This window comes from Lampris incognitus, chromosome 7 (genome assembly GCF_029633865.1).
Source record: "Lampris incognitus isolate fLamInc1 chromosome 7, fLamInc1.hap2, whole genome shotgun sequence".
In the NCBI taxonomy this organism is placed as follows: Eukaryota; Metazoa; Chordata; class Actinopteri; order Lampriformes; family Lampridae; genus Lampris; species Lampris incognitus.
Window position 1 is genome coordinate 33,393,245 of NC_079217.1, and position 20,797 is coordinate 33,414,041.

Genomic DNA, 20,797 nt, shown 5'->3' on the forward strand with positions numbered 1-20,797 from the left:
GTGGTTCGTCACAATATATACAGCAGCATCAGCTAGTATTCCGACCCCTTGACTTTTTATATACTTTATTGTCAAAGAAGGTTGAATCAGTTCATCTGGATACAACGTTTATTGACAGATACGTTTCCTCACTCAACTTGTCATAGTATTACAGTCAATGCGGTAATGTACACGACAGTGACGGAAACTGTGAGATGTGGCTGTGCATGAAAGGGGTTTCTACGACAGTAGACTGGATGCGTGAAAGTCGTGTTGCATACGTGTGAGCTGAACCTGCTCCGTTTGACTGGACATTCCGTGCTTTATTACACGGTGTCAGAAGTGAGGCATATATTCCCAAAGATAGTGAATTATGGCGAAGTTTAGCCCACCAGAAAACTTTTGCTTTGATAAACCGACGGAATGGACTGCCTGGAAAAGACTCTTCGAGAGATTCAGAATGGCGACCAAGCTCCACAAGGAAGATGGTGAAGTACAAGTTAGTTCTCTAATATATGCGATGGGGAATGAAGCAGAGAATATTTTCAAGTCTTTCACTTTTGCTGAAGCAGCACACGAGAAGGATTACAATATAGTCATGGGCAAATACAACGAGTCCTTTTTCCCTAAACGGAATATAATCCACGAGCGAGCCATTTTCCATCATCGGGTGCAACAGCTGGGTGAGAAAGCAGAGACATTTACCAGAGCCCTTTATCAGCTATCAGAGCACTGCGAGTTCGAGATAAATAGGGATGAGAATAATCGTGACCGGATCGTGGTAGGGATTCTAGATAAAGAGCAGTCTCGTAAGATGCAACTCATGAATGATCTCACGCTAGCACAAACAATACAGTCAGTGCGTCAGTCAGAGACCGTTAGCATGCAAGTAAGGGGAAGCAACTAGCGCTGCAGCAGCTGTGCAAGAGGTGCACGCACAGGGCGCGTAGAAGAAAAACCCAAAAATGGCAACGTAACGTTAAACAGAAAGGAGGCGAAGACTCCAGAAACACGGAGCGCGGAGGAAGTGCGGCATATGTGTTAAGGTTTGTAGAACGAACCCAATAGCGACAACACAAGACAAAGTAAAGCACCAACCTGGCAGGACTCGTAGAGGAGAGCCGGCCGGGCCTGGACAGAAGGGGGAGGCGCTTCAGGCGGAACTTGAGAATAGCTTCTTAAAAATGGGAAAACGTAAACTGCCCCCTTAATCCGAAAAGGAAAAAAACGTAAACTGCTCCTTTAAAGTCCGAAAGGGAAAAAAACGTAAACTGCTCCTTTAAAGTCCGAAAGGGAAAAAAACGTAAACTGCTCCTTTAAAGTCCGAAAGGGAAAAAAAAACACAAACTGCTCCTTTAAGGTAGAAGTCCAACCGAGTAATAAGATCCACAGTGAGAGAGGAGAAATTAGAATATCAAAAACTTGATCTCAACTAGAAAATCACGATGGGAAAATCCAATGGGGAAAACACAAAGAGAGTTCTTCTCCGAACAAGCTCTCAAGGAGAACTGACACAAGGGAATAATCAAACAAGCAAAAACACGGAGAATACTACAATCTGTACTCCACCGGGAGACACAGAAATGTCACAAAACTCGAGACGAAGAATTTACTCACGGGACTGTTCAGGACGAACTCGCGACGAGTTCTGGAAAGCAAACAAACTTATACTAGAGTGGTTAACGAGTAGGTAGGCTGCAGGTGTTTCAGACGCGCCCTTCCCCCGCTCTCATTGCTGGTTGCCAGGTTGGTCAACAGACCGAGCCCTAACAATATGTGGAAAAATACAACACAAAAACCGAGAAAGATACTGTCGGGGTATCGTTCGCTATCCCCTCATCCGAGTCCGTTGATGTGAAGAAAAGACAGTCGAGACGTTTCTGTAGATAACTCCGCAGTTTATTATTTGACAGATATCTGGAGACACAAACAGCCAATCCTCCCTATGTGTCTGTCTTTCTTTGTGCGTGAGATTATTTATATGCTAAACTTCCCTTGTTCATGCGTCACAGATTGCCTTGAGCATTCTTACCGACTTTTTTTACTTCTCTACACTATCCCTTCTGTCTGCATAACCCCCCTCTCTGTTCGCTATCCCCTTTTGGGTAGGGAGAGTTCATCCTGTGTTGACATGTTGTGTCTACCTCGAGGGTCTCTCTGTTCCAGACTTCTTATCGCCTCTTGCTGGCCTTCGCTACACAAGCATTCCTCTCTACAAGTAGCAAGTAATATAATTCACATCATGACATTTAGTTACCCCACCATCGTTTGATATATATGGTTTATGGTTCCAATAATATTTTAAGTATTACAATGCCCAGCGTTCAATTCAGCATGCAACAAGTGCAACAAAAATGGGCATTGGGAGAGAATGTGTAAGAGCAAATCGGTGAGTGAAGTTACAAAGACTGATGAGCAGAATGCATACTTTTTTGGCCCAGTGAATGCAAACTTGAGTGATGAAAAATGGACAGTGCAGCTTCTCATTGGTGCAACACCAGTGGAGTTTAAGATTGATACAGGAGCAGACGCTAGTGTTATGTGTGAAGAGACTTCCAATATGCTAATTCCAGAGAGAGAACTAAAGCAGACCAGCATTTCACTATGCAGTCCAGGGGGTCAATTGAATTGTGAAGGGCAATTTTAAGCATGCACCACGTACAAGGGCAAGTCATACTCATTTCCAGTGTATGTTATCAGAGGGAAGAGTGTCAATAACTTATTCAGTCGTTCCACTGCAGCAGAGATGGGCCTTGTGAAGCGAGTCAAGGAGGTCCATAATGCATTTGGAGAGCATGGCACTCTCAAGACAGAGCCTGTAAAGATACAGTTAAAGGACAATGCCACACCATATGCAGTGCACACAGCGCGCAGGGTCCCAGTTCCGCTAATGCACAAGGTTAGAGAGGAGCTGCGCCGGATGGAAGAGCATTATAGAGGAGGTAACAGAGCCGACATATTGGTGTGCCCCTATGGTGCCCGTCCTGAAAAGGTCTGGAAAAGTGTGAATATGCGTGGATCTAAAGAAACTGAATGAGCAAGTCAAGAGAGAGCGATTCATCTTACCTACACCGGAGGAGATCATAGCCAAGCTGAGCGAAGCAATGGTGTTCTCAAGCCTCGACGCAACCTCGGGATTTTTCCAGCTCCCTTTGCACAGCGGCAGTGCCAGGCTGATGACGTTCATCACTCCATTCGCCAGGTACTGTTTCCAACGCTTACCGTTTGGAATAACGAGCGCACCTAGGGGCGCGGGAAGGGGGGGTGCTGAGGGTGCTGCAGCACCCCCTAGCTGCAGGGAGAAGGAGCTGCAGGCAGGAGGAGCACCCCTACTGCTGCCTGCAATTGTATTTTATTTTTGTTAAGTATATATATTAAAACAATATAATAAATAAGTTTGCTTTGGGGAAGAAAACATGTTAAGAATCAAAATGTGTTTGTTAGTTTTTAGTGATCACAGACCTATGGGTTCACGGCAGTGTCACTTTGATGCTGATACAAACGCTCAGTCACGAGGCATTGATTGGCAAACGGCCGTCGGACGAGGTAACTTAACTTAACAACATGGCACAAAAACGAATCTTATAGTTTTTCAATTTTAAAAATGTGAAAATCGCAAGGACGGCCGAGTTAAAAGATGCTGTGGAAGTAGCAGCACCTAGGCCTACTTCTACTGTCCCCACTGACGATCACCAGGAGGATATTAGGAGTGCAGACAGTGTAGCTAGCGGGTCAGTGGCTGCTAACACCCAAGAGCTAATGTTAGCAAACACAGACCGGCAGGACTCAGCAGGCTCAGCAGTATGTTCCAGGATAGGCCGCCCAGCTAACTTGAGTGTGAGAGGATTTGACGAGCCTTGTCGACCAGACATGCGTTTTCCTGGAAGGAGAATTGGAACAGAGACCTTCAAGCGGTCATTTCAAAAAAGCTAGTTTAACAGGTGGAAATGGTTGCACTATGTCACGGAGAGAGACACCGTTCTTTGCTTCACCTGCTGCAAAGCTGTCGAGAAGGGATTAAGACATCACGATAGAGAGACAAGTTCATTCACAGTAGGAGGCGTTTGTAACTGGCGTAAAGCAACCACAAAGTTTAGCCAGCACGAGATGTCAGACATACATTCAGAATCAGTTAGAATGCTTGCTTCGCTCAACAACACTCCAATTAATGCTCTACTGTCGGACAGTATTGAGAAAGAGCAACAAACTGCCAGAACTGTCTTAGAACTGATATTTAGATCGATAAGATTCATCGGCAGTGAAGGGCTTCCATTAAGAGGCCATAATAATTGAGATGGAGTGCTTTGGAAACTAATGATGGAGAGAACATATGATTTGCCTAAATCCCGCGGGTGGCTACAGCAAAGAGACAACTGGATGTCGGACACAATTCAAAATGAAATTCTGGAAATATTTGCCATGCTCTTCAAAGAGAAATTGTGTCCGAAGCGAGAGAGCATTATTTCTATGGTTTAACTGCAGATGCGATCACCAATGTAAGTACAACAGAGCAATTTTCCTGTAGTCTGCAATATGTGGATTCAAAACTCGAGGCAGTGAATGTTTTTCTCGGGTTTTATAATGTGCCTGATTCAACTGGAGAAACACTTTTTTCCTGCATTAAAGATGTTTTTGTGCGCTTGAATTTGCCGCTGGAACGTCTAAAGGGATTTTGCTTCAATGGCGTTGCTAATATGTCAGTCCACATCTCGGGCGTGCAAGCAAAACTGAAAGAGCAGTGTCCAAATGCACTCTGGTATGTGCACTGCAGTAACCATTCACTAGATCTGGTGTTACAAGAAGTGGCGAGGGAAGTTCGCGTTGTCGCAGACACGCTAAACTTTGTACGGAATGTCTCACTGCTGATAGGGGAGTCCTCAAAGCGTAAGACACTGTTCCAGTCTGTGTTTGGTAGTGATGAGGTGGTCTGCAACTTGCTGTCATTATGCCCGACTCAGTGGGTTGTGCACAATAGGGCTATTTCACGGGTTTGCTCCTCATATACAGCCCTTTTGGAGACACTGAAGGTGATAGAGCAAGACAGGACAGTAGGGGGAGATACTCGAGCGAAAATATCTGGTCTTTACAAACAAGCTACAAAAGCAAAAACATACTTTGGCCTTTTGAGTTGTGAGGCTCTTTTTGGACCATGCGAGACCATAGCCAGAACTCTCCAAAGTGAGAAGGCAAGTGCGAAGGGCGCACTGGAGTGTGTGACTGTGCTACAGCAGTGCATGCATGCACTGCGAGAAAATGGAGTTGTCCAGGAGATGACTGCCAAAGTGGAGGCTTGTGCAGAAAAAAACAATCTTCAAATGCCCCTTCCTCCACAAATGAGCAGAATCACCTCTGCCCGTCTAAGAGATACAGAGAAGGCCGAGGCCATCATGACTGATGTAGGAGAGCAGCAATGGCGGCGTGAGTTCCATGAGGCCTTGGATCTTGTGACAACTGAGCTAGATTCGACATATGATCCGATTCGACCAAGAAGGACTGCAAGTCGCTGCCTTGAGAGAGCAGACTCTTATCAATGCCGCAAATGGAGCCTACTCTGGGTGGAATGAGATCAATGCTGCACAACTCCCTGATCAGATTGACAAATCTCGTCTACATATGAAGCTCACATTGATGGGTTTGCTCTCCAAGACAAACGGACTCAAGTCAGCTCAAGATGTTGCTGGATTTGTCGGAGCACTGCATCCTCAAACAAGGGAACTACTGACAGAGGTGGAAAAGTTTATTGAACTTTGCCTATGCCTACCTGTCTCTGCCACTTCCTCTTAGCAGTTGTTATCCACCATTCACCGCCTCAAAACGTGGCTACAGAACAATATGACAGAGACGACTCACACACCTGACTTTACTGCACGTCCACAGTGGCATTCTTGATCGGATGGACATTCAGCCACTGATGAAGAGATTTATCGACATCACACCAGAACAGAAGTCCACATTTGGAGTCTTCAAATGGATAAGACTGACATGCATTATTATTCATTTCTGGTTATTGCTGCCGCCGTGCAGAATGCGTGTAATAGTCAATATCATGTTTGTAGTAGGCTATGTATGTAGCCAGGAATTGGCAATGCTATGAGCTGAGTGGCATGCTTTAAAATTACATTCATAATAACTAGCAGGAAAGGCAATTTCACGTTATTGATATTGCACCAGTTGATGTGCGCAACACAGACTGTTCTTAATGTAGGGCTAATGGATATCCTGTGTCTGTGTTAATGGCATGTTTTCGGCTAGCAGAGTTGTCGAGAAAAAGAAGTGTTTGTGTGCATAACCGATATGGGCCTATTGGAACTTTGGTGTGTCAAATGATGGGCATGCGTGTGTGTCATTTGATTGACTGTGTAGCTGTTTACATTACTGCATCCGTCCCAGAGCTTCCTTTTACCTCTCATTTGACTGTAAATTCCAACACATTATTGGTAAAATATTTAACGTTACATCTTTGTAGTGTGTGTGTGTGTGTGTGTGTGTGTCTGTGTGTGTGTCTGTGTGTCTGTGTGTGCGGCATGCGTGCTTAGTTATACTGTACGAGTGCACTAGGGTCCGTTGTTGTTCCACCGTGCGTGTGTGAGCGAGAGACAGAGGAAGGGATATTTCCTTGGCAAATAAATACTAGCCTAGATAGAGAGCACCACAGCACCCCCACTCAAAATACCTTCCCGCGCCTCTGAGTGTACCAGCGATATTTCAAAGAAAAATGACAGAGACACTGCATGGCCTACAGGGGGCAGCTGTGTACATGGACAACATAGTCGTGTACGGAAGGGACATGGAAGAACACGACCTTTGGCTTCAGAAAGTCCTGGAGAGAGTCGAGTCCACCAGACTTAAGCTCAACAAGGAAAAGAGATCCAGCCAAAGTGGAGGCTGTCCGAGAGCTTACCACACCACAGAATGTGCAGGACCTGAAACGAGCCCTTGGCATGGTGAACTATCTTGGTAAATACATGCCACTGTATGAACTGCTAAGGTCCAAGACAGCATGGACCTGGGGGCCAGCACAACAGACAGCGTTTGAGAGGCTTAAAGAGCTCCTGATGATATCGACTGTGTTGACATTCTACGATGTCAACAAACCCACTGCAGTCTCAGCTGATGCAAGTAGCTATGGGATCGGTGGCGTGCTATTGCAGCTCCATGGAGAAGACTGGAAGCCAGTAGCATACTGCTCCAGGAGATTGACTGACGCGAAAACCAGATACTCGCAGATCGAAAAAAAGTGTTTGGTGTGTGTCTGGGCCTGCGAGCAGTTTGAAAACTACCACTATGGCCTCAAGAGTTTCAAACTAGTGACAGACCACAAGCCGTTGGTCCCACTAATGAACAGCAAGGACTTAGACAATGTTCCATTACGGCCAGAGACTTCTTGTGCGGCTCATGAGGTTTAAACCCATAGCTGAGTATGCACCTGGAAAGACACTCGTTGTGGCAGACACACTGTCAAGGAGCCCTATGCGCCACACGAAGAACGAGAGGGACACACACTCAGATGTGGAGTGCTACATCGCAGCTGTCATTGAGAACATGCCTGCTACTCCACAGAAGTTGGCCAGCATCAGAGCAGCCACAGCAGTGGACGAGACGCGACACATGATGATCAGACACATCAGGTCAGGGTGGCCTGAACACGTGAGTAAAGTCCCAGGTAACATAAGAGAGTATTTTCAAATGAAAAGTGAACTTTCAGAGTATAAAGGAATGGTTACTAGGGGATGCCGAATAGTGATACCTGAAACATTGAGGACAGACATTCTTTATGGGATTCATGATGGACATCAGGGCCTCACAAATGTCGGGAGAGGGCAAACACCTCTGTCTGGTGGCCGGGCATTTCCTGACAGATAAAACACAAGGTATCGTCATGTCAGTTTTGCTGTGAGTCAAGAAGAGCACAGCAAAAGGAGCCATTGATCTCTACTCCGCTCCCTGACAGGCCATGGAAGCGTATAGCTCTGGACCTGTGTGAGTACAACAAACAGAACTATTTAGTTATGTCAGACTACTACACTAGATACCTAGAGATTCTACACATGACAACAACAACCAGTGCTCAAGTCACTCTGAAGCTAAAAGCAACATGTGCCCGGTACGGCATACCGGATTTGGTCATGAGTGACAATGGGCCACAGTTCTGGAGCGCCAAGTTTCAAGACTTAGCCCGTGAGCTCAATTTTAAACATATCACCATGAGCCCGCACAACGCACAAGGAAATGGTCACACTGAAAGGGCCATGCAGACTGCAAAGAGAATCCTGAAACAGAAGGACCCTCTCATTGCACTCATGTGCTACAGTTCGACTCCATGCAGTACCAGGGGAGCCAGCTCAGCGGAGCTCCTAATAGCCCAGAAGATCAGGACAACGCTTCCTACCCTCGAGAGAAACCTGCAATCTAGATGGCCTAATTTGCAACAGATCAAGCAGAAGGACAAGGCCGAAAAGAAGAAGCAAGCCTTCTACTATAACCAACATCACAGGGCGAGATCCCTACCTCCACTGCAGCCAGGTAGTCATTTTCTCACCAAGCTGGACCACCAGAAATCCTTGACAACTCCTGCAGTAGTGACCAGCGAGAGTGTCACACCACACTTTTACCTCATCGAGACACAGCAGGGTGGAACGTTCCGGCGTAACCGTCACCATCTCCAGGCGATGCCTGCTCCAGAGCCAGCTGGGAGCATAGTGCTTGTCTCACCTGTTCGCAAGGACGCCAGTCAAGAGCCCTACAACACAGTCGGACATGGGACTGGTCCACACACCCCCAGTGTCAGCATACATGCTGGTACAGAGAAACTGTCACAGGCTAGGTCTAGACGGGTCATTAAACCAGTTGTTAGACTGGACTTGTGAGTGACTGTGTTCTCACATCTCATGGCCTTTCGGGGGATATACAATGGTGTGAAAAAGTGTTTGCCCCCTTCCTGATTTCTTATTTTTTTGCATGTTTGTCACACTTAAATGTTTCAGATCATCAAACAAATGTAAATATTAGACAAAGATAACACAAATAAACACAAAATGCAGTTTTTAAATGAAGGTTTTTATTAATAAGGGAAAAAAAAATCCAAAGCTACATGGCCCTGTGTGAAAAAGTGATTGCCCCCTAAACCTAATAACTGGTTGGGCCACCCTTAGCAGCAACAACTGCAATCAAGCGTTTCGATATCTGGCAATGAGTCTTTTACAGCGCTGTGGAGGAATTTTGGCCCACTCATCTTTGCAGAATTGTTGTAATTCAGCCACATTGGAGGGTTTTCGAGCATGAACCGCCTTTTTAAGGTCATGCCACAGCATCTCAATCGGATTCAGGTCAGGACTTTGACTAGGCCACTCCAAAGTCTTCATTTTGTTTTTCTTAAGCCATTCAGAGGTGGACTTGCTGGTGTGTTTTGGATCATTGTCCTGCTCCAGAACCCAAGTGCGCTTCAGCTTGAGGTCACGAACAGATGGCCGGACATTCTCCTTCAGGATTTTTTGGTAGACAGCAGAATTCATGGTTCCATTTACCAAAGCAAATCTTCCAGGTCCTGAAGCAGCAAAACAGCCCCAGACCATCACACTACCACCACCATATTTTACTGTTGGTATGATGTTCCTTTTCTGAAATGTTGTGTTACTTTTACACCAGATGTAATGGGACACACACCTTCCAAAAAGTTCAACTTTTGTCTCGTCAGTCCACAGAGTATTTTCCCAAAAGTCTTGGGGATCATCAAGATGTTTTCTGGCAAAACTGAGATGAGCCTTTATGTTCTTTTTGCTCAGCAGTGGTTTTCGTCTTGGAACTCTGCCATGCAGGCCATTTTTGCCCAGTCTCTTTCTTATGGTGGAGTCATGAACACTGACCTTAACTAAGGCAAGCGAGGCCTGCAGTTCTTTGGATGTTGTTGTGGGGTCTTCTGTGACTTCTTGGATAAGTCGTCGCTGCGCTCTTGGGGTAATTTTGGTCGGCCGGCCACTCCTGGGAGGGTTCACCACTGTTCCATGTTTTCGCCATTTGTGGATAACGGCTCTCACTGTGGTTCGCTGGAGTCCCAAAGCTTTAGAAATGGCTTTATAACCTTTTCCAGACTAATAGATTTCAGTTACTTTGTTTCTCATTTGTTTCTGAATTTCTTTGGATCGCAGCATGATATCTAACTTTTGAGGATCTTTTGGTCTACTTCACTTTGTCAGGCAGGTCCTATTTAAGTGATTTCTTGATTGAGAAGAGGTGTGGCAGTAATCAGGCCTGGGTATGGCTAGAGAAATTTAACTCAGCTTTCCAAAGATGTGATAAACCACACTTAATCTATGTTTTAACAGGGGGGGGCAATCACTTTTTCACACAGGGCCATGTAGGTTTGGATTTTTCTTTTCCCTTAATAATAAAAACCTTCATTTAAAAACTGCATTTTGTGTTTACTTGTGTTATCTTTGTCTAATATTTAAATTTGTTTGATGATCTGAAACATTTAAGTGTGACAAAAATGCAAAAAAATAAGAAATCAGGAAGGGGGCAAACACTTTTTCACACCACTATACATTTATGAAAATGGGGGGTGGGGTGGGGGAGGGTGAACATAGGAGAAAAAAAAGTTCCAGATGGTAAACTATATAACTAAGGAGTTATTTGGAATTGTCAAAAGAGTTCCAGAGTGTAATAGGTTGTGAAATGTTAAACTGAATGTTGAAGCCTTATTGTTGCTCTCAGTGTGGTAAGAGTTTTATTGATGCTACAGAGGAATAGCACTGTTTACATAATGTTTAACGTAATGTTATATCTGTTTACTGAAAAAGGTGAAAGAAAAACTAAAAGGGGGAGATGTCATAGTATTGCAGTTAATACAGTAATGTGCACGACAGTGACGGAAACTGTGAGATGTGGCTGTACATGAAAGGGGTTTTTACGACAGTAGACTGGATGCGTGAAAGTCATGTTGCATACATGTGAGCTGACCTATTAGCTGAATAAAATAGACACTTAACCTGTTACGTTTGACTGGACATTCCATGATTTATTACACAACTAAGTGACATCTTCAGTCTAAACTTGACTGCAGGTATCCCCACCCCTTAAAAACAATTGTACAACAATATTGTACAATACAACAAAACAATACAGTACTGTATTGTTTATAAGGGTGGGGTTACCTGCAGTCAGTTTAGATTGAAGAGGTCACTTAGTTGAGTGATGAAATGTTTCTGTCAGTAAGCGTTGTATCCAGATTAACTGATTCAACCTTCTCTGATTTTCTTACCTGGATTGTATAGCATTCATCAATACACTTTATTGTGTTGAGGGTTTAATTTTAAATGGATGAAATTGCCATTTTTGCCCATCAATCTACACTCAGTAACCCATAATGACAAAGTGAAAACATGTTTTTACTACGTAGACATATTTTACTGCATCAAGTCATCAGATGTGTGCATTGTAAAAACACTCCAGATTCATCATCTTCTTATTTCAGATTTGAAGCTACGCATCATTCATCTGTAATGGTGGGCTGGTGCAACAAACTTCCGGGTGTAAAGGAGCAGTGATGGTCATGTGGTTTTGTCCACAGATGCTTAAACGGCTCTCGCACACTTCAACAAACCACGCTGTTCAAGCTCCATAAGATGCTTTCAGTGAAATTGGACGGGTTTATTTTTTATTTGGTCCACTATTCTATGTGGGTGTGTTTGAATGGTAAGTCCTTTGTGAAGAGAAATTCCATCTCACATTTTTATGAACATGCTGTAAGAATTCAATAATATATTCCCACCAATCTGTTCATTTTACTTAATGAATTGTTTTAAAAAATGTCGACCTTTTCTTGTCCAGATTTTACGTGTTTGCAAGGTCTGAAAGGCTCACAGAAAATACCGGGTTACTGTTTGTCGACAGTGTAAAACCTGTATACCATAAGAATTGAAATATAATGAATCCTTTTGTCAAATGTAATGCACATATTTATGATGTATGTCAGATTTAGATTTAATATTATTGGAGAGTTTTTGGCCAAAGAGGAGGTTTATGGATGTGGTGAGGGAAGACATGCAGGTGGCTGGTATGACAAAGGAAGATGCAGAGGACAGGAAGAAATGGAAACAGATGATCGGCTGTGGCGACCCCTAACGGGAGCAACCGAAAGTAGTAGTAGTAGTAGTAGTAGTAGATTATTGGAGAGTTTTTATATTTTGAGTTGTCTGGTGGTCTTATGTTGTTTCGAAGTATCTGTTGTCCTTATTTTCTCACTGTGTTGTTTTGTGCTTAAAAAAAGCAAAAAAACAAGCACTATAAGATAATTATGTTTGCACAATCTCAACCCTATAAATGATTTCTTAATCAGAACGTTTTGAAAAGCAGATGGGTGTTGCTTTAGTATTAGTAATGCACAGTATTTTTTATGCTAAACAGTTGCGCTTATTTCATTATATCTATTATGTTATGTGTAGTCCCTTACTTCCAAACCCTGAATGTTTTACATACTTAAGTATCTCCAGTGGCTCTGGTTTTTTGAACATTTCAACAAAGCAGGCAGATCTGTCAAGCATACCAAATAATTTTTTTTAAACTGATCTTTAAGAAGAGCATAGGATAGAATGAGGAAATAACAATTCTGTCTTCTTTCTCAGGCCAGCTGTATTGTCAGGATTCCTGTAAGATGTCGAAACTGCTTGCGCCACTTGGCTCCTCGGTGGTTCTCCCATGCAGCTTTGGAAATGCTACCCAGAGCTCTCTGCCAAACCTTTACTGGGTGTCGTGGGTACAAAATCTTTCCTCTGCCCTCGTCAATCTCACATCTGCAGGGAGGGTTCAATTCATGGACCCGAGGTTCGGCCGAGTGAAAGCCTTCCCCATCCAGAGCTTCGAAGGGAACTTTTCCATCCGCATCGATGCATTGCAGGACACCGACCTGGGATGCTACTGCTGTGAGCAGGCTGCTGAGTGTTATCAAGTACAAGTTGAGAAAGGTGAGAACAGCTTATTCTTAACCTCAGCGTGGTGAGAAAAATATGCTTCATAGCACACAAAGGGAAGTGCAGTACTGAATTACTTCATACTTTGTATTCTCAGAGTGTTACGCATAGAAAGGAGAAGTCATATTTCTTCCTTTCCTTGCTCACAGACTATAAAGGCCACCATGCTTTCTTGTATGAGACAGGGCAAGCCCATGCCGTTTTTTTTCCTCTAAGATGCATCTGTGCAAAAACCCACAGTTTCCTCCCCAGATGCAACGAGCAAACATATGATGCTGCTGGTCTACATCACAGTGGGCTTGGCCTTCCTCATCTTGCTCCTGAGCATCTGCAGCTATTACTGTGTGAAATGTACGTGTGAGTTCCTTCAGTCACCCTCCATTTTAGACTCTTAGTCTGAACCTCACTTGATAATGTAGAGCAGGGATAGGCAACATGGTCTAGAAAGGTCCGGTGTGGGTGCAGGTCATTGTTCCAACCAAGGAGTTACACACCTGAGTCTATAAATCAAGGTCCTTAGCAAAGACTATTGGTTGACTAATAGAATCAGGTATGTAACTGCTTGGTTGGAACAAGACTATTGGTTGCTCTATAGAATCAGGTGTGTAACTGCTTGGTTGGAACAAAGACCTGTACCCACACCGGACCTTTCTGGACCATGTTGCCTAACCCTGATGTAGCGGTAACATGGTTGACTGGAAGTGGTCAGAGGATGGATGGATGGATGGAGTTAATGGTGGATGGACAGAAACATTAATTATGTACAGCAGATGTGACATCTTATTCAATTTCAGGGTTTCAGAATAAGAGTTCACCAGAGCATGTGAGTGACCCAGGTGAGGTACAAAAAACACTGTGGTCTAGTCTCTAGCGTAATTTCTTCCACCGCCTCACATCCGAACTAATTTTGGACTTAGTTTTCTGCATATGAATCAAAACATTAATTACAACATGATTACTTTTCACTGCTTAAAGGGTGCCATTCTATTTAATGTGAATAAAAACAAGTGATGTCGGACACAACAACATTGGCTTCATACTAATATATTTTCTCATCCACTTGTGTATTTTGTAACTGTCTTTCGACACACTCACGTTCACCCACAGAATTAAACACACATGTCGAACCATAGATTGAATCACACATTCATGTACAGTACGTCAGGGCTGTAGTCCACCTACTAAAAGGGGTTGGTCTTTCCCCCAAAAAGTGGACTTTTTTCATTCCAAACACAGGATACCTTATGCAAGGACCTACTATAGTTATGAATACACTATAATTTATTGTACTTTCAATCTAGTGCAAGGACGCCAAATCATGGATAGTTTAGTCTTTAAACATCACATAGTAGTGACTATGAGCTTATTTTGCTCCTGAGTTAACTGCTGCCTAGTTTCATTGAAAAGGTCTTTTTGGACCTTTCGTTTTTTGGGGTAGGTCAAAGTTGAACCTCCCCCCCAACACACACACACACACACACACACACACACACACACACACACACACACACACACACACACACACACACACAGACCAGCTACACCCATGTATGTGGCATGTATAAATGCCCAAATTTGTGAGGATATACTAAATTTTTCAGCAGGAGTGACTAAAATGCATTTTAAATCTCTGTAAAAGTCTTTTACTGTTAATCGCTGGACACAAAGTCACATTTTTGCAATTTATGCGTCATTTAATGATTCCTTCCAGGCTCTCCTCCTCCCATCGGGGAAAATAAAGTTTATCAGTACATAAACACTATCTCTCTTCTCTCTTTAGGTGCCAACAGTGATCCCCAGATTTACGGTTAGTTCACAGTTTCTGTTCCCCCCCACACCACTTTTTTTTCTCCCCCCAAATGTATCAGGCCAATTACCTCACTCTTCCGAGCCATCCCAGTCGCTGCTCCATCCCCTCTGCTGATCCGGGGAGAGCTGCAGACTAACGCATGCTTCCTCCGATACATGTGGGGTCACCAGCCACTTCTTTTCACCTGACAATGAGGAGTTTCGCCAGTGGGACGTAGCACGTGGGAGGATCACGTTATTCCCCCCAGTTCCCCCTTCCTCCTGAACAGGCGCCCCGACCGACCAGAGGAGGCGCTAGTGTAGCGACCAGGACACATACCCACATCCGGCTTCCCACCCACGGACACGGCCAATAGTGTCTGTAGGGACACCCGACCAAGCCTGAGGTAATACGGGGATTCGAACCACCGATTCCCGTGTTGGTAGGCAACGGAATAGACCACCATGCCACCCAGATGCCCCCTACAGTTTCATGTATCTTTTCACGTATATCATCTGTCACCAGGTTCACAAATCAAAGCGACTTCTTTTTTTCCTCAAAACCTTTTTAAAATCACCCCAAATTACAATTTAAGGAAAAATATGATTACTTGTTTTTTTGGGGGGGTTTTTTTGTGTGTTTTTTAAGCTTTTTCTGTTTTCTTCAACAGAGAACAATGACCCAGCCAGACGTCATGAGGCAGCCCCATACAACCATGACCTGACTGTATATGTTAACGCCAGAAATGTCCCAACTCAAAGTGGCAATGGGCACGATCTAACCAGTGCTCAATGTAACGTGGCCAAGACAGAGAATCAGACAACAAGGCCGTGTTTTCACAAAGGTGGTCAACCTACACAATGACTGTTATTCAACTCACTACCTCCTCTATACCTGGATCTACAGCAGTAACTTAACTCTCTTTCCCCTGCCTAGATCTCCTCAGAAGATTACGGCAAACAAGTCTTCGCCAGCATTATTATGGTAGTAATAACATCTGCAACTTATATCCTCGCCAACTGTTCGAATGCATCACACTCATTCTTTATGCCACTTTACAGCGAATCAGGCTGACAACTACCCACAGACCTCAACATCTCAAAAGGGGGATGAAGCCAGAGGTATCCTAACATAAGCTGTAACCCCCTGTGACAACCAGTTAATACTGTAACTATCTATTCATCATTTAACTGTCATCTATTTCCTACTGCAGTGAGTTTTCCGAAGAGGAAAGTTAAACAAAGTAAGTAGTAACCACATCATATGTGGGGATGTTCAGGATTCAATACAATGCAATTCACTGTCGTCTTATCATATCTGCTCTTTCCCTCCGAAATCAGAATCAGACTTAAGATATGGAAACCCCATCTACAACAACAGCAGAGACAATCTCAATCTCAATGATGCGTGCTAAAGAGAGGACAAGAAAAGAAATTACCGCATTGATATTTTCAATAAAATGTCATCTATTAAACTAATAATTGACTAATAAAGTTACTTGCAGATCACTGAATTCTTTCCAAAGCAGTTATTGAAACTAGATAATGGATACCCTTATTGTTTGGCTGTATGATAATGTGAATGTTCAGCATTACATGGGTTGCTCCACTTAAACTGTCGTATAAAGTACTTTTTCATAATTAACGATGCAACACATTTAGTGTACAACACCAATATATCTATATAATTTTAAACTTACTCTCCATCTACACTTGAGATATCTGACAGCAATTTGAAGGCTAGTCAGGAGGACTTTTTATTCTTTTGACAATACCATAGGTGGGTGATGAGGTCTATGCAGAGAGCATGGATGCCAATTTTAATATCTGAAGCCTTGCCCTCACTGGAAATGTTACAGAATTTGTCCAGCCAGTAGTGTATTTACCCAGCCTCCACCAATTTGCACTCTGACTCCAACCCAACTACAATTAATCCAATGGCATTATATACATCAGGTACTCTTCTTCGCAGTATGAAAGATAGCTAATAACAAATTTAAGGAAAACTGGTTAGTAACACAATACAATGCCATGTAAAAAAGACAGTAATTTGGCCTTATGCTTGTTCCTTATGCTGTGTATATAAATGCAGTAATAAAAATTAATCGGAGCAAAAGAACTGTAAACATAACCAGTTGGTAAATTTGTTCTTTTACTTTGAGTAAAGGTTAATGTAGATTATATGTAGGGTTCATTGCTGTTTATAAAGTCATTTTTTTGTTTTCCCCACTATTCCACAATACAGTCAGTTGTGCTCTCTTTTCCCTCAGTAAGAGCTACATTTGCATGCAAACGTATTTCGCTGGCAGCAGCTGTGCCAGCTAGTGGCTAACAATATTCATCTGAGGTAAAGGGTTTTCTGAGGTTCTGTTAGCAGTTAGTTGGTATTAGTAGCGTGATTAGAAAAAAACAGGCTTAACTCCACCATATGGTTTTAAAATCTGGAACTTTTTGGTTTTCTCAGAGAACGTTGAATCAGTTCATCTGGATACAACGTTTATTGACAGATACGTTTCATCACTAATCCAATTGACCTCTTCAGTCTAAACTGACTGCAGGTATCCCCACCTCAGTACAATACAGCTGTCTCGCTCTCTCTCTGTCTGTTTGTCTCTGTCTGTCTGTCTACAGCTGCATAGCACCGCAACCAACGATCAGTTTAATATGCAAATATGGGTGTGGCCATTAACTAGAGTTTCATTGGCCATGTGTACTATTCACAAAGGATTTGGGAGTGGCTGCAATCACAGCATTATAAGATGGCGACAGATGTACTCTTAGGCCCCTCCCTCGGTTCAGTGATGGTCAAGTCAAGTCGTTCCCTCTTAACATAGATGGCCTCTTTGACTCCTCATTCAAACCAGCATTTGAATGAGGAGTCAATCAGAATAAAGTATTACCAGGGCTCTCAAGTCTCACACATTGGGCGTGAGACACACGCATTTCAACTCGCTCACACGCCACACCTTGTATTTCTCACGCAGAGAACCAGGGTAACGCCCACCAAGTTGCGCCGCTATTTTTTTATAACAGTGGAACAGGTAGGAATCAAGTGGATTCCCCATAGCGTTGAGAAGGGCCGGCCACGCACCAGCCAATCAAATTAAAGAATATAGCTGCCGAACAGCCAATCAAATAATAGCATTGCTGTATCCGGGTAAGGTTTAGATATTACCGCTACAACAACTTGACAGAAGAGGACAGCTATCTACTAACTCAGTCACAAATTCGAAGTAAGACGACAACGACATGGGAGAAGACCATATCCTATGTGTACAGTAAGTTATCTCATCATTCGAGTTCCGTTGCTGGGGAATATTGTCTCTTTTTACTCTCTATGAATATTGTGTCCAGGCAGTTGGTTTAACCAGAGTGTGTGAACTAGCCTAGCTAGCTTAGGGTGACCAAACGGCCTCTTTTCCCCGGACATGTCCTGGGGGGGGGGTTATAAATTCATGAAAATGTCGGGTTTTCTGTGGTAGGTTTGCGTGTTGCTGAACTGTTATATATTACACTACCGTTCAAAAGTTTGGGATCACCCAAACAATTTTGTGTTTTCCATGAAAAGTCACACTTATTCACCAACATATGTTGTGAAATGAATAGAAAATAGAGTCAAGACATTGACAAGGTTAGAAATAATGATTTGTATTTGAAATAAGATTTTTTTTACATCAAACTTTGCTTTCGTCAAAGAATCCTCCATTTGCAGCAATTACAGCATTGCAGACCTTTGGCATTCTAGCTGTTAATTTGTTGAGGTAATCTGGAGAAATTGCACCCCACGCTTCCAGAAGCAGCTCCCACAAGTTGGATTGGTTGGATGGGCACTTCTTTGAGCAGATTGAGTTTCTGGAGCATCACATTTGTGGGGTCAATTAAACGCTCAAAATGGCCAGAAAAAGAGAACTTTCATCTGAAACTCGACAGTCTATTCTTGTTCTTAGAAATGAAGGCTATTCCATGCGAGAAATTGCTAAGAAATTGAAGATTTCCTACACCGGTGTGTACTACTCCCTTCAGAGGACAGCACAAACAGGCTCTAACCAGAGTAGAAAAAGAAGTGGGAGGCCGCGTTGCACAACTGAGCAAGAAGATAAGTACATTAGAGTCTCTAGTTTGAGAAACAGACGCCTCACAGGTCCCCAACTGGCATCTTCATTAAATAGTACCTGTTAGAGCCTGTTTGTTCTGTCCTCTGAAGGGAGTAGTACACACCGGTGTAGGAAATCTTCAATTTCTTAGCAATTTCTCGCATGGAATAGCCTTCATTTCTAAGAACAAGAATAGACTGTCGAGTTTCAGATGAAAGTTCTCTTTTTCTGGCCATTTTGAGCGTTTAATTGACCCCACAAATGTGATGCTCCAGAAACTCAATCTGCTCAAAGAAGTGCCCATCCAACCAATCCAACTTGTGGGAGCTGCTTCTGGAAGCGTGGGGTGCAATTTCTCCAGATTACCTCAACAAATTAACAGCTAGAATGCCAAAGGTCTGCAATGCTGTAATTGCTGCAAATGGAGGATTCTTTGACGAAAGCAAAGTTTGATGTAAAAAAAATCTTATTTCAAATACAAATCATTATTTCTAACCTTGTCAATGTCTTGACTCTATTTTCTATTCATTTCACAACATATGGTGGTGAATAAGTGTGACTTTTCATGGAAAACACGAAATTGTTTGGGTGATCCCAAACTTTTGAACGGTAGTGTATATTTTTACCGATCTCAAGCAAGCCAGCTGCTTTATCAGCGATGTTAATGGCAAGACACTGCTACGTGTTGCCTAGCAACAGGTGCAGAGGAGTCTGTGAGGTGGAGAATCTGCAGCGGTCAGTATTTAAAGTTTAAACATTTCAAACGTCACAGAATTTAAAACGACTTCCCCTGAAACGAAACTAAGATCTACTACTACTTTCGGCTGCTCCCGTTAGGGGTCGCCACAGCGGATCATCCGTTTCCATTTCTTCCTGTCTTCTGCGTCTTCCTCTGTCACACCAGCCATATGCATGTCTTCCCTCACCACATCCACAAACCTCCTCTTTGGCCTTCCTCTTCTCCTCTTCCCTGGCAGCTCCATATTCAGCATCCTTCTCCCAATATACCCAGCATCGCTCCTCCACACATGTCCAAGCCATCTCAATCTTGCCTCTCTTGCTTTGTCTCCAAACCGCCCAACCTGAGCGGTCCCTCTAATATAATCGTTCCTAATCCTGTCCTTTTTCGTTACTCCCAGTGAAAATCTTAGCATCTTCAACTCTGCCACCTCCAGCTCCGCCTCCTGTCTTTTCGTCAGTGCCACTGTCTCCAAACCATATAACATAGCTGGTCTCACAACCATCTTGTAAACTTTCCCTTTAACTCTTGCTGATACCCTTCTGTCGCAAATCACTCCTGACACACTTCTCCACCCACTCCAACCTGCCTGTACTCTCTTTTTCACCTCTCTACTGCACTCCCCGTTACTTTGGACAGTTGACCCCAAGTATTTAAACTCAAATGCCTTTGTCACCTCCACTCCTTGCATCCTGACCATTCCACTGTCCTCACTCTCATTCACGCATAGGTATTCCGTCTTGCTCCTACTGACTTTCATTCCTCTTCTCTCCAGTGCATACCTCCACCTCTCCAGGCTCTCCTCAACCTGCACCCTACTCTCACTACAGATCACAATGTCATCCGCGAACATCATCGTCCATGGAGACTCCTGCCTGATCTTGTCCGTCAACCTGTCCATCACCATTGCAAACAAGAAAGGGCTAAGAGCCGATCCTTGATGTAATCCCACCTCCACCTTGAACCCATCTGTCATTCCAACCGCACACCTCACCATTGTCACACTTCCCTCATACGTATCCTGCACCACTCCTACATACTTCTCTGCAACTCCTGACTTCCTCATACAATACCACACCTCCTCTCTCGGCACTCTGTCATAAGCTTTCTCTAAATCTACAAAGACACAATGCAACTCTTTCTGGCCTTCTCTATACTTCTCAATCAACATTCTCAAAGCAAACATCGCATCTGTGGTGCTCTTTCGTGGCATGAAACCATACTGCTGCTTG

The 20,797-nt window shown here is 43.5% G+C and overlaps 1 protein-coding gene across 4 annotated transcripts; it reads left to right on the forward strand.

Annotated features, from left to right (window-relative positions):
• Window positions 1-11,538: 11,538 nt before the first annotated feature.
• On the forward strand, window positions 11,539-16,232 carry LOC130116104 (uncharacterized). 4 transcript variants are annotated; one of them, XM_056284046.1, is made up of 10 exons: window positions 11,539-11,670; window positions 12,600-12,938; window positions 13,185-13,295; window positions 13,739-13,780; window positions 14,725-14,751; window positions 15,404-15,577; window positions 15,670-15,717; window positions 15,795-15,854; window positions 15,947-15,976; window positions 16,074-16,232. In XM_056284046.1, exons 1-10 carry the CDS (start codon window positions 11,601-11,603, stop codon window positions 16,145-16,147), a joined length of 975 nt encoding a protein of 324 aa, XP_056140021.1. In that variant the 5' UTR covers window positions 11,539-11,600; the 3' UTR covers window positions 16,148-16,232. The 4 variants fall into 4 exon arrangements, with proteins under 4 accessions (XP_056140021.1, XP_056140022.1, XP_056140023.1 ...); XM_056284047.1 differs by having other exon boundaries at window positions 13,197-13,295; XM_056284048.1 differs by lacking the exon at window positions 13,739-13,780.
• Window positions 16,233-20,797: the final 4,565 nt, after the last annotated feature.